At 34.4% G+C, this 15,099-nt stretch overlaps 1 protein-coding gene across 2 annotated transcripts in view; it reads left to right on the top strand.

The window, feature by feature from the left end:
- The window catches only part of LOC150103240 (inositol monophosphatase 1), a 127,291-nt gene that overhangs the window by 56,450 nt on the left and 55,742 nt on the right, over nt 1-15,099 (top strand). For both annotated transcript variants that reach the window (XM_090397772.1, XM_090397773.1), the window contains exon 3: nt 975-1,079. In XM_090397772.1, coding sequence (XP_090253898.1) covers nt 975-1,079 — 105 coding nt within the window. The remainder of the gene's footprint in view (nt 1-974; nt 1,080-15,099) is intronic.

The raw sequence follows: 15,099 nt of genomic DNA, 5'->3' as shown, positions 1-15,099 counted from the left end.
ACAAATTTGGTTGTACATTTTGGCATGGTGGGTTTGAAGGAAAGAGGAAGTTGACTGAAGTACAGAGACAAGTAACCAAACAACATCATAACTATGTATATTGATTTTGGATAGATTAAAGAAACATTGGTTAAATAGTAGAGTTGGTGAACATGTACAGATCCACATAAATTAAATATTTATAAAAATAGTACACCACACAGTATCCTGTCATTCATTAGTAACTTAATATTATGCCTGAACTCTAACACCAGTTACTTCTGATCATGTTTACAATAAATTAGCAACTGACAGCTGCTAAGTCATCTACAGTGTGATCACTCATGATGGAGATGACTTTTTTTTTTCAACTCCCACCCACAAAAGGTTTGTAAACCTATAGTACATTAGTACTGTGGATTGACTAAGATTTTTTTTTACATAATTTTGGACTCATGTTCTAGAGACTAAACATGAATTTTTCCAAGCTACTCCAGTAAGCGCATGGAAGTGGTCTCATATCAAATGACAATTTATCTACTTTGGAGAAAGTTGAATACTAATTTTACAGTGATTAGCCAGATATGTGATTTACTGTATTTATAACTTGGTCATTGAAAAAAAAAAAAAAAAAGTCATTTTGAAATAAATGGAGAAGATTTGTCTTGGAAGATTTATATGCAGTTTAATATGTTTATATTAAATTGCTGGACTGGTTGGCTGAGTGGTCTGCGTATCTGCTCTCCAGCCAAGAGACTGCAAGTTTGATTCCCGCCATGGGCATGGATCTTTGTGATTGTCTGTGAAAATACTAGTGATGATGATGGTAGTTAGTGAATTGAGCAGTGGAGACAGAGTTGTAGAGTGCCCTCCCTTGATGAGTCATTGGACTCCCTGGAGGGGTTACATAATAATAATAATATAGATTAACAAGTAGAGTAAAATAGCATTCCAGTTTGAATTACTTACATATACCTTTTTCTATTCTTTTATAGATTCATAGGCGAAGAGTCTGTAGCCTCTGGTGTCAAGTGTGAATTAACAGATGCACCAACATGGATTATTGACCCAGTAGATGGCACTATGAATTTTGTACACAGGTAAAACAAACAGGTCAAATCATTAAAAAAATGTTTTAATAAAAAAGGAAAGAACTATATTCTTTGTTTTCTTTTATTTTAAAATTGAATTTCTTGTATTCACTTATAACTAATTTCCACTTATTTGAAATACATAATTGTTTTATTACTCTGTCCATAATATAACTGAAATATGCTGATGTTTCTTTCATCTAAATATGAACAACATTTCTATTCTTAAAAGTAAAAGGACTCAACATATGTAACAAAAAAAAAAAGTTATAGTAGACCCCTTTTTTAAAATGTGAGAAGATCAATAAACCTTCCTATTTACTGCTTCCTTTTTTTTATTTTTTTTATGTGTATATATTTACTTGTACCTATTCAAAACCAGAGAGGTTAAACTCCAGATTATGTGTAGGTTGTTGGTACCATGAGTATCATTTAAAATATCTCTGGTTTCCTTCCAATATACCCATCTGCTTTGAAAACTATTCATTTTCCTCAACCTATTAAAACTCATATATTACATTCACTCATCTTTATCTCTAAAAATAAGATGAGAGAAATTGTAATACAAAAGAAACAATGTTAAATTAAATAACTATAGAAACATTATTTACATAAAGAAAATTCTAAGAGACTTTCTCTCTTGCACACCCATTCACTTGAATTTAAATTCAGGAATAAAAAAAAAAAAATCCAACAACAAACAAAATGGAATAAATTCCTTTACAACTCCTCTCTAGGATGTAATAACTATTGCAATTTAATACAATCAGTTCCAATAAGGAATCTTTTCATGCTGGCTACAATGTTAGCATTAAAAATAAAGAAATTCATTTTACCTCTGTAGCTTCAGTACAGATAATTCTTAGGAATATTTACCTCAATTCAGAAAGTTAAACATGAAGAGAATATACTTAGTTAATTCTTTGCCTTACAGTTCTCTAAACACAACATTCGTTACGTGAATTCGGATCCTTTCTTAATATGAATCATCCAGTTTTCTTAACTTCAGGATTTTGTAATACATACACACTATAAGAATACTGTGTAGAAGCATACAACATTTCTGCATAAGATAAAATGTTCTGTCTTCATTCCATCTGTTGACAGGAACATTTGCAGAGTTAAGTAAACAATAGAAAATCTTGCGTTGGAACTTGCTTTCCAAACAAATTATGTTTAAATAATCCTATTTCTTTCCAATTCTTTTATTTTAGACTTTTTAACACACAAATCATCTAATAATAATAAAAAAAAAAAAAAATGTATATTATTATTATTATTACGTAACACCTCCAGGGAGTCCAAAGACTCATCAAGGGAGGGTACCTGCTCTACAACTCTCCTGTTATTAGTACTTGTGTGCACGTGTCTTTGTAGTAAGTTCCCAAGAAGATGGCAACGTGACGTTTGCCGAAATATCGGAAAGTATATATTAAAGTTTATTTAATCTATATTTCTAGTATACGCTGTCAATTCCTTAAATATTAGTTATCATATTATCTACAACTCTCCGTCTCCATCACACCACCACCAACCGCACACCTTCATCATCTACACCAATGCCATCTACTGTTGACCATCACCACTAGTATCCCACGGCAGGATTCGAACCCACAGCCTTTTGGCTGGAGAGTGGATATGCTAACCACTCGGCCAACCAGGCCAGTATATCTGAATGAAACTCATCAAATACTTGACACCTGCTTTTATGACTGGTAATTTTATTTTTATTGCAACATTTATGAAATGTCAAGTCACAAGAAGCTATCATCATCAAATTCCTGCCATGTACCCTCAAGGGGTATACAGGATATGATATTACTACATGAAAAAAATTACATCATTACTAACTTCCTATCTATAATTTTCCTCCAGATCAGTCTGTTACTTATAAAGACTCCAATATTATCAGATCTTATATTTCTGTCGTCTAAGGTGTCGTGTATCGTATCAATCCACCTATATCTTGGTCTTCCTCTGGGTTGTTTTCCTGTCAACCTAGCAGAGAACGCTTGTTTTGCCAATCTTTCCTTGCCCATTCTGTTTAAATGACCATACCACCTGAGATTAGCTCTGCTAACGCATTCTTGGATGCTGACAATGTCAAGTTCTTTCCTAATATCCTCAGATATTGCCATTGATGCCATCTGTTCACGCCTATAATCTTTCTCGGGATTCTCATATCTGTGGTCTCTAGTTGTTGGTCAAGTGTTTTACTTCTGATCCAGCTCTCAAATCCATAAGTTAAAACTGGTTTGAACACTGTCTTGTATACAGCTAATTTAGTGTTCTGACTAATTTCTCTCTTATTCTTTATGAATTTATTCAGTTAACTTCCTACTATACCAGCTCTGTTGATTCTGTTGTCCATTTTCATATTTAATTTGCCATCTTCACTAAAAATCATTCCTAAGTAGCTGAAATATTTTACTTGTTCCACAAGTTCTCCATTCACAATGCAGTTTACATTTTCAATGCTTCTGCCTATTTTCATTGTCTTTGTCTTTTTATTGCTGACCTTCATACCATATCTATTACAACAGTTATTCAATTTAGTCAGGAAATCTTGCAGACTCGTAGCAGATTTATTGATAAGTATAACATCGTCCGCATAAAGCAAAGAGCTGACATGAACATCTCCAATTCTGGTATCATGTTTAATATCACTTTCCTTCATAATATGATCCATATAGATAATGAAAAGAGAGGGGATAATGTACTTCCTTGTCTCACACCAGATTTAACATTAAACCATCTTCCTGTACTTCCTTCAATTCTAACTGCTGACTTACAATTCAAATAAAGACTAAGTATTGCTTGATATAGCGCCCCATTGACACCATATAACTAGCGTATTGAATAGCTTCTCTCTTGACACCTTATCATATGCCTTTTTCAGATCTACAAAACTCAAATAGAGATCTTTGTTATATTCCCATAATTTCTCCACTATTTGTCGTAAAGTGAAGATCTGATCCTGACAGCTCTATTTGGCCGGAATCCAGCTAGTTCTTTACCAAGCTTTTCTTCTACAATTCTTCTCAACCGTTTATCAAGTATACTTGCATATATCCTACCAGGAACATTTAGTAATGAAATGTCTCTGTAATTCTCACATTCAGTTTTATTTCCCTTTTTATATATGGGTACTACGAGAGCTCTACTCCAATCATCGGGAATTCGTCCCTTTGTCTAGGCCTTCTGAACTATGCAGTGCAGCCACTGCAAAACTTTTATTCCACCATACTTCAGCATTTTTGGTTGAATATCATCTACTCCTGCTGCCTTTCCACATATTAACTCTTTGATAGCTTTTTTCTACTTCAAGTATGGATATATATTCCTGATTGTATGCCTGTTGAGTGTTTTTTACTACTGTGCTATCACTGCTTGTTTCATTTAGCAATTTCTCGAAGTAATTACTCCATTCATCAAGGATATCTTTTTCTTCCGTTTGCATATCACCTTTATCATCTCTAATTCCTTTTACAACACTCTTTCCTTCATTTCTGAGTTCTTCAACAACCTCCAGAATATCTTGCCGCCTCTTGATATTTATTTTCTATGTTCTTACAGAAGTCTTCCCATGAGTTTTGTTTATCTAGTTTTACACAGTGTTTAGGTTTCTTAAACAAGCTGACTTATTTTCCAGAAACTTTTGATATGCTTTCTTTTCCTTCACTGGGTCTTAACTTTCTGTATCCACCATGGAGTTCTGATTTTTCTATCCTTGCAGACAACCTCACCACATGCCTCTGGATGAATCAATCAATGTTTTCTTCAAGGCTTGCCACTGAATCTCCAAGGTTTCGTTCCTGTTCTCCAACTCTTTCATTTTTTCTTCAATAATCTTTGTGTATTTTAGTCTACAGTTTACATCTGATAGCTGCTCAACTTTCATTCGCTTTAAAACGTTCTTAAATGTTCTGCTTTTCAAAATGAAATTCAATTTTATCCTGCTCAAGACTAAATAGTGAACACTTCCAATTTCAAATCCTCTGTACACTCTGGTATCTTGCACCATGGAGAGAACATCACTATCGACAATAACATAGTCAATGAGACTTTTCTTATTCCTTGCCTCTTCTCTCCATGGGAATTTGTGCACATTTTTATGTTGGAGCATGGTGTTAGTAATAACCAGTCCATGTCCTGAGCACAAATCCAATAGATATTTGCCATTATTATTAGCTTTGCTCTTTTCTCCAAATTTTCCCAAAATATTTTTGTATATCTGACAATCATTTCCTACTCTGCTATTTAGATCCCCTACAAGGACCAACTTTTCCTTTTTCAATGTGTCAGTTGCTTTTTCTAAAGCCTCAAAAAATTCCTCCACTTCTACCTTAGTAGAACCTTCTGTGGGACCATAGGCACAAATAAGTCTCATAAGAAGCTAGGCAATCCAAATATGTGCTTCAACAGCAAGTTGATTACTGAGACAACAGTACACAACTGAGAGTAAAATATCTTAACATTAGCATAAACGAGTTTTAGTAACTGTGTCAACATGATTTTTTTAATTTAATAACTGATTTTATCCAATAATGCATTTTATGTTACAAAATATTGTATACATTTATTATTATTTATTTTATTTTTTTTTACTGCTGCTGTGATTTTGAAGGTTTAAAATTTTTTTTGGAAAAGGCAACTGACTGTGGTTGAGTTAGCCAGTTAGTTGGCTGTAGAAGTTCTCTAGTGAAGATGTCATTGAATTGCTGAATTTGCACAAAATGAAGCCTACCATTGAGAACTTATCAAAATTGCAGAACAAGAACTACCAAAGATGATATTGAAAAACCTAATCCTATCTCTACTTTTTTTTTTTGCTGGCCTAGTTGGGCAAGTTGTTAGTGTATCTGCTCTCCAGCCAAAAGGCTGTGGATTCGTATCCTGCTGTGGACATGGATGTTTGTGATTATCTGTGAAAATAGTAGTGGTGCTGGTGGGCAGTAGATGGCGTTGGTGGAGACAGAGTTGTAGAGTAGGTGCCCTCCTTCGATGAGTCTTTGGACTCCCTGGAGGTGTCACATAACAATAATAATTTTTTTTACGTTACGAAGGCTTAGAGCAGGGGTTCTCAACCTGGTTGTGGTCACAGGTGCATTTGAGATTGGGAAGAGAGTGGTGGGCACCATTTTTTTCTATGAAAATTTATACTTATCATTATAAATGATAACAATTAACAAATTAACTATGAAATTAGGATAAATAGACATGTAACATTTATTATACACAGTGTTTCAAAAAATGACCCGATTTCAAATAATTATATTTAATAATGACGCCATCATTAACTAAGCATAGTGGCTATTTGGGTGCTAGTAGTGGCATTTAGTGGTCATCATATCAAACTCTGGGCCAAGGCCGTTCACATGGTACAAGTGGCATTCATTTGTGGTTCATGGTTGTAGAGATATACAATTTTCAAATCAGGACATTCTTTTTGAAACACCCTGTACATCTAAATTAAACCATTGTACAATAAGCAAAAAGATTTCTTTTTGCTCTGGATAAAACAATAGTCTTCTTCCTGATCACTGTTGAATTTATAGGTTTGTTATTTATTTGGATTACTCATTTTGGGGCCAAAGTTTTAAACACGAGAATACAATGTATGGTCAAAGCGTGCCGACAACACCCGTGAATTGGTCACACATCCCTCAAGCACACAATTGTCAGTAGACTAAATACATACAACATATGCAGAAAATTGGCACTGGTAACATTTGCACTCAAAGACTGAATTACAAAATGTTCGTAATATAACATAAATGTTAACATGTTTTACAATTTCAATAAATATTATTACAAGAAGACTTATTTTACAGTTTTAATTTTATTTTTTTCCTTATTGAATAATTGACAGCGGTGCATGCAAATAGCTCCGTAGGCGCATTTGTGCCTGCAGGCCTAGGGTTGAGAATTGCTGGCTTAAGAGGATTTTGAAAAAATTGACCAGTCAGAAACTAATGATTCCGTTTTGATTAAAATGGAATTTGAAGGCCTTGGCCATGATCAGCTTGTTTTTTAATACTATAGTGAAATTTATCGAGCAAAGAAAAAAAATCCTGACTTCAGATAAAACCACATGTAGATTTTTATTTTAAGAAACTAAACAGTGAAGCTTGTGACATTTTCACTTTTTTTGCATGATTAAATAAACTTGTTGATTATTTCATTATTTAAGTCCTTCTTAGGTGTGGTATTATATAGTTCAAACTGTATTTTCAATTATGTCACTTTGTTTAATCATACTGAACCTGTGGAATTTAGAGTTCTATTTTCAATGGCTTAACGTGTTTTCCAGGAACCTGTTAGTTCATAAAAGCAGGGATTTATTGTATTTTCATTTGTCTGTTGTTTTTAATAACTTTATTTTACTACATTTTGATAGTCAAATCTGATTGCTTTCATCATGGGAAGATACATTAAACTGAAAATAACCATAAATAATGCAAAGAAATACACAACTCAAAAATAAAATAGTAATGGTATAAGTTTTTAGAAAGAATTAATGTTTTTAAAAGCTGGCATCTGGCTCATTATCTTGCATCTTGTTTATTGTGCAATCATGATAGTATGAGAAAGATCTTGTTCATGTACTGTGATGAGAGGTCACTTTATCAGACCAAAGTAATTTATCTTTTTATGTTGAGCCCATACATGAGAGGTTGGTTGATCAGCCTATAGTACATTAGTATCGTATATGGGTAGTGGGTTGGGAAAGGAGAAACTTGTTTACATTTGATTTAAAAATCTGTATATTGTATTCTTTGGGAAACACATCGGGGGGGAGAATGTTCCACAATACAGCAGCAGCAGGGATGAAGATGGAGGAGGAGAAAAAGAAACTTATTCTGTGGGTTTCAAGGTGCACTGTATAAGGATGTTGAGCAGCAGTTGCATGTGTTCCAATGGGCTTACTAAGGGGGGAATTATTGATGCTATTTCAGATGAACATTTACCATGGAAATATTTATAGAATACACACATATTGCAGAAATCAAACGTCTGTGAGCAAGTAGGAGGAGTGAGTTGGTAAGAAATGGATCATTAATCAATCTAATTGTTGCTCTCCTCTGTATTTTGTCAAGCATTTTGAGGGAGCTCTTAGGGGGCCCCCACTCCAAATGTAAGAGCAGTATTCAATAGCTGGGTGGATTTGTATAAGGTTAAAGCTCTTCAGAGGTGTAGTAGCATCTTGAGTGAAAGAGAAATCCTAGTTTTTTCGAAGCTAAGGATGCAATGATAGTGATGTGTTTATGCCAGGAGAAGCTTGATGTCAGGGTAATTCCAAGAAGAGAAATCTCATCTTGTCTGGAAATTTGAGTATTGTAAAAATAATACTGGGCAAAAATGTTTCTTTTTTGTGAGAAATAAGACAGAACTGGATTTTACTAGGTTATCTGAACTCCACTGGAGGATGGCTTGGAGATCAGAATTGAGAGTAGTGGTGGTTGATGTTCTGTAGAGTAAGGTTTATCAAATGAAAGGAAGGAGTGCAGTGTGCTCTCATCTGCTGACCTCCAAACCCAAAGTGTGTATTGGGTTTGGAGGTCAACTGCAGTAGATCATTGATATATAGCAGGAAGAGGGTTGGTGAGAGGACAGAACCTTGTGGAACTCCAGCATTAGTTGAAAGGTGAGAGGATAGGGAACCATCCACCATCACACATAGTATGCATCCAGACAGAAAGCTGGCAATCCAACTGCTGAAGTCCTGGACAGACCGAATGATGGGAGATTGTTTAGTAAGCCTTTGTGCCAGACCCAGTCAAAACTATTGGAGACAAGTGCAACCACTTAAGATTCACCAAACTTCTCCATGGCATTTATCCAGAGATAGGTGACATATGCAAGTAGATCTCTTGTTGATCAGCAGTGACAAAATTCATACTGGTGGGAATGGATTGAATATAGGCCAATTACCAAGCTGTGGGATAGATACCAGTGGTGTAAGAGAGCATATACAGACAACATAGTGTTAAATTGTGAATGAAACTGTTGTGTAATTTATTTTTTTTCATTCACATTTAACATTGCTTATTATATATTAATCATGATTTGTATAAAAATTATTTATTATTCCTTAATTTAGGATTACTATTTAAATATTTATTCTAAACTTAACCTACTATTAATTTATTAAACAATATCTGTAGAATTTATGATAACTAAAATATATATATGATGTAACGAAAAGTATTATTATAATTAATTCTATACGTAATGAAAAAGCTGATTAAGTAGCTCAAATATTCTGTTTATTCTTATTTGTGAAAATTTAACGTTATGTAATCACTCATGTAGTAGTAGAGCATTGTATTACATTAGCGAAATGTTTGCGTTCATTTGTTGTCATGGAGACGCATGAAACAAACAAGCACGAGTCGAAGAGAGTGTGACCTTCGGACTGAAAGGAGAGAAAAAGAAATAGAAGATTTTTAATTGGAGAGAAGAGAGGAAGTTTCTGTGGAGTGGGAAGGAAGGTAGGATACAAGCATAGGAAATGGAAGAAAATTATAAGTTCTCTAGGGCAGAAATTCATGAGAATAGTGTTTAGAAGTGAGCCAAAACATAGTGAATCATATACTTAGCTGCAAGTGAAGTCAGCTGTGTTGTAAAGGAAAATTAATGCCGTAACCAGATAAATAAAGAACTGGACATTCAATGGAAAATTCTGATTAGTTCCAGTTAGTCTAGGATTACGTCTTAATTCTATGTTGCCCTGAGAAGAATTATATTGAAATTAACTAGTTTGAGAAAAGTAAACAAGGAAAGATATCAGTGCCTTATTGATGTGTTTTTTAGAGTAGTGAAGTGCGATTGACAGTAGTTCAGTTAAATCGTTGGAGAATTTTATTAATGTGTTCCGCTAACGTAAATAAGTTAATTCATAAGTGTGCTCACAATTAATTGATGTATTGAAGATTGTGTCTGGTAAGAGTAGTCATACTTGTTTGTTTATTCTAACATTAACATATCTTCGAAGTTCAAAGTCCGAAATAAGATTTCTTGGAATATTATCTACCTTGATTAGTGCTTCCTGTGAATTTAAACATTAAGTACAGCTGATAGATATGTGGAGACTGATTAAATAAGAAGTTTCATTTTATTAACTTGAGTTAAGAAAGCTTGTGATTTTGAAACTGTGAATTGTATGTGAAAGTTTAGAACATTGAATTGGCATGAGTGACTTAGCAAGATGTATTAAGTTGATTGTATTGTTTCATTTTAAAGCAGAATTCTTGTATTTGTTATATATATCATATATTAAATGTTTTATTTTGTTAATCTAAATATTGTGTTTGCCTGAATTCCTTTTTATTGCACCGTTCATAAATATTCGAATCTTGCAGGAACCCCAAATGGAATAGTAAATAATTCGGCCTAAATAAATGAGGAGACTGCTAACTTAATTAAGAATTGATCCTACTATTTTATATAGACTAATCTAAAAATAGGGTGGCGCAGTATAATTATAAATTTCCCTACTTTTGGATCGGTGATCAATTTGTAATTAGTTCTTATATTGATAAGAGTGACTTGAACCAAGATGGCGGATTTAGAACATAACATGAAAATAGAACGTCAAGACAGGTTAGGAGTTAGTTCTGGTGCACAAACCTTCAGGAGACAATTGGAGGGATGCCATCAGGGCCAGGAGACTTTTTTTTTGTATCTAATTTGTACAATATTTTTCTGATCTCTTTCTGGCAAAAAGATATAGGGGGGGGGGGGTACAAAAAAATACGTACAAAAGTATTTTGGGAAAATTTGGAGAAAAGAGCAAAGCTAATAATAATGGTAAATACCTGTTGGATTTCTGCTCAGGACATGAACTGGTTATTACTGTATTACTAACACCATGTTCCAACATAAAAATGTGCACAAATTCACATGGAGAGAAGAGGCAAGGAATAAGAAAAGTCTCATTGACTATGTTATTGTTGATAGTGATGTTTTCTCCCTGGTGCAGGACACCAGAGTGTACAGAGGATTTGAAATTGGAAGTGTTCACTATTTAGTCTTGAGCAGGATAAAATTGAATTTCATATTGAAAATAAAAGTTGAGAAGCTCTCAGATGTGAACTGTAGACTAACTTACACAAAGATTATTGAAGAAAAAATGAAAGAGGTTGAAAACGGGAACCAAGCCTTGAAGAAAACCCTGATTGATTCAGCCAGAGAGGCATGTGGTGAGGTTCTCTGCAAGGATAGAAAAATCAGGACACCATGGTGGACATAGGAAGTTAAAGAGGAAGAGAAGGAAAAGAAGAAATCATATCAAAAGTTCCTGGCAAATAAGTCAGCTTGTGCACTTAGAGAATACAGAGACAAATGTAAGAAAGCGAAACACTGTGTAAAACTAGCTAAACAAAAGTCATCGAAGGACTTTGGCAAGAACATAGAAAATAAATATCAAGAAGGTGGTAAGATATTCTGGAGGTTGTTGAAGAAGATTAGAAATGGAGGAAACAATGCTGTAAAAGGAGTTAGAGATGATAAAGGTGACATGAAAACGGGAGAAAAAGATATTCTTGAAGTATGGAGTAATTACTTCGAAAAATTGCTAAATGAAACATCAGTGATAGCACAGTGGTAAAAAAACACTCAACAGGCATACAGTCAGGAATACATACCAATACTTGAAGTAGAAAAAGCCACCAAAGGCTTGAAATGTGGAAAGGCAGCAGGAGTAGATGATATTCGACCAGAAATGCTGAAATATGGTGGTATAAAAGTCGTACAGTGGCTGCACTGCATAGTTCAGGAGGCCTGGACAGAGGGATGAATTCCAGATGATTGGGGTAGAGCTCTCATAGTACTGATATATAAAAAGGGAAATAAAACAGAGTGTGAGAATTACAGAGGCATATCATTACTAAGTGTTCCTGGTAAGATATATGCAAGTATACTTGAGAAACTGTTGAGAAGAATTGTGGGAAGAGAAGCTTGGTGAAGAAAAAGATCAGATTTTCACTTTATGACAGATAGTTGATTAATCATGGGAATATAACAAACATCTGTATTTAAGTTTTGTAGATCTGGAAAAGGCATATGACAAGGTGCCAAGAGAGAAGCTATTCCAAACGCTACCGTTATATGGTGTTAACGGGCATTATGTCAAGCAATACTTAGTCTGTATTTGAATTATAAGTCAGCAGTTAGAATTGAAGGAAGTACAGGAAGATGGTTTAATGTGAAATCTGGTGTAAGACAAGAATGTTATCCTCTCTGTTATTCATTATCTATATGGATCACATTATGAAGGAAAGTGGTATTAAACCTGATATCCAAATTGGAGATGTTAATGTCAGCTTTTTGTTTTATGCAGACCATGTTATACTTCTAAATAAATCTGCTACAAGTCTGCAAGATTCCTTGACTAAGTTGAATAACTGTTGTAATAGATATAGTATGAAGGTCAGCAATAACAAGACAAAGACAATGAAAATAGGCAGAAGCATTGAAAATGTAAACTGCATTGTGAATGGAGAACCTGTGGAATAAGTAAAACATTTCAACTACTTAGGAATGATTTTTAGTGAAGATGGCAAATTAAATATGAAAATGGACAACAGAATCAACAAAGCTGGTATGGTAGGAAGTCAATTGAATAAATGCATATGGAATAAGAGAAAAATTAGTCAGAACACTAAATTAGCTGTATACAAGACAGTGTTCAAACCAGTTTTAACTTATGGATCTGAGAGATGGGTCAGAAGTAAAACACTTGACCAAAGACTAGAGACTGCAGATATGAGAGTCCTGAGAAAGATTAGAGGTGTGAACAGATGGCACGAATGGCAATATCATATTAAAAACGAGGATATTAGGAAAGAACTTGACATTGTCAGCATTCAGGAATGCGTTAGCAGAGCTAATCTCAGGTGGTATGGTCACTTAAACAGAATGGGTGAGGAAAGATTAGCAAAACAACTGTTCTCTGCCAGGTTGGCAGGAAAACGACCGAGAAGAAGACCAAGATATAGGTGAATTGATACGGTACATGTGCCTTAGACGATAGAAATATAAGATCTGATAATGATAATATTGGAGTCTTGATAAGTAATAGACTGATTTGGAGGAAAATTGTAGATAGGAAGTTAGTAATGATGTAAATTTTTCATGTAGTACTATCATATCCTGTACACCCCTTGAGGGTATATGTTAGGAATTTGATGATGATGAAGTCCCATGAGAATTTTTAAAAATAACTTGTTTGTCTCTGTATATTTTGTACTATATATATTTTTTGTAAATAACCCTTTGGAAGTTAACTGTATATACTCCTTTATTAAGAATATTTCAGAGTGTTAAAAAGCAAGGCAATGTTTTGCCACTGGAGCTGTATGTAATAGATCTGCATGGCGGCATAAGAAAGGTTGTTTATGAAATTTTGTATGTATGTGAAAGGTTTACAAGCTCTGCACATAAACACCTCCGAAGTCAGTCTGAAAGGTTCAAACAACTTTCCGATGGCTGGTAACTTAAAATCAAAAGATAACACAGAAGAGAACAAAGGGCAGACTGAACTTGAAACTTAAGATGAAAGAATCATGCCGAATTCTTCAGGGGTTACAAACTTCATGCGTGGTCTCGGAGAAAGATAATAAAAAGGAACTGAGCCAAGCATAAAGAACTTCTTGGATCCAGAAGTCGCTAGAGAGAATAGGCTGCCCTGTTCCAGTCGTCAGAGAGCTTCCAGTCATTTCGGCAATTCCAAGCCAGAGGAGAAAAGCCGATGTAAATTCCAAAAGCAGAGAGTTGGCAGCAGTTTCAGTTTTTGGAAGAGCTTCCAGTCACCGAGAAGAGAAAGGGATCCTATTTGAGAGTCAAAAGAGACGGTTGGCGGCAATTGCAGTTTCTTAGCAGCAGGAGTTCAAGCTATTTGAGACAGCAGTCATCCAGGCATTTTCAGCAAGCCAAAGCAGAGGTGAAAAGGCGATGTAAATTACCCGAAGCAACTTCGCTTGGAAGATTTTCTTTTTCACCATGGGATAACAACCTTTTGCCGGTCATAGTTCACAGCCCACTATTTTCTCGTTGAGATATATTCCTGAGGAAGCTCAAGATCTGAGATGAAAGAAATGCCATAAGACTGTAGTGAAAGACTTTTGACTGAATGTGCGATGCAGAGTCTTTTGTAAGTTAAAATCTTGTGTATATTCCCTCTCATAGTAGATGGACTTTTAAGAGATTGTTCAAGTAAGAATTGTCATTAAGAGAATCAATTGGCATATTGGAAGTTGATATAAATTTTGTAAAGATAACTTAACAGAGAGTTAGCTAACCTCTTTGCAAGTAAACTAGAAGTTTAATAATTTGTAAGTGGAGAGTAAATAAGATTGTGAGTTAAAGAAGTTAATTAATGTTAAAGTAAATAGGTTATAATTTATGCTAAAGATTTTATAAATGGATAGAGAAAGCAATCTCCCTAATGCTTAAATTCATGTATATTTCATAGTAATGTAAATAAATTGTTTTGTCTTTTTGTTAAAAGAGTGCTGCCTGTTTGTTTATTTTTACAACTGCACTGTTCCTAAATAAAGTGGACTTGCGAGCAGGAAACAAGTGATATAGCCGAAGCGTAAAGTTAAGTAAAAGAATAGACCACGACTGTTTGCATAAAGTTTTTAAGAAATTTGTGTTAGAGAGAGAAATTTGCCGGCCATATTATTGAGTTTTATGCTAATTAAATGATATTAGTGGCACGGTCTAAATTAAATAAATTTTCTAGTATCTCAGGCATAAGACTCATAGTGCGAAGGGTAGATAAACATAGTACGTAAGGTGGACATACATAAGCAAGAAAGATTCAGAGAGAGAAAGCGTGCACAGCATAATTAGAATAAAGATAAAAAATATTACAATAGTGCAGTAGTTACAGGATAGAAACCAGCATTCATATTATATTACTGTGTATCCATTTCCCACATCCAACGCTGCTGTCATATTTGTGGTAATAAGTAAGTAGATTAATAAAACATGACTACCCTTTAGCAAATCCATACTGTCC

The sequence above is a fragment of the Typopeltis vanoorti genome, chromosome 9 (genome assembly GCF_054136105.1).
Source record: "Typopeltis vanoorti isolate ZY-2024b chromosome 9, IOZ_Tvanoo_1.0, whole genome shotgun sequence".
Lineage (NCBI taxonomy): Eukaryota > Metazoa > Arthropoda > Arachnida > Uropygi > Thelyphonidae > Typopeltis > Typopeltis vanoorti.
Note: the sequence above shows the minus strand (reverse complement) of the source record. Positions and strands in the feature narration are given on the sequence as shown.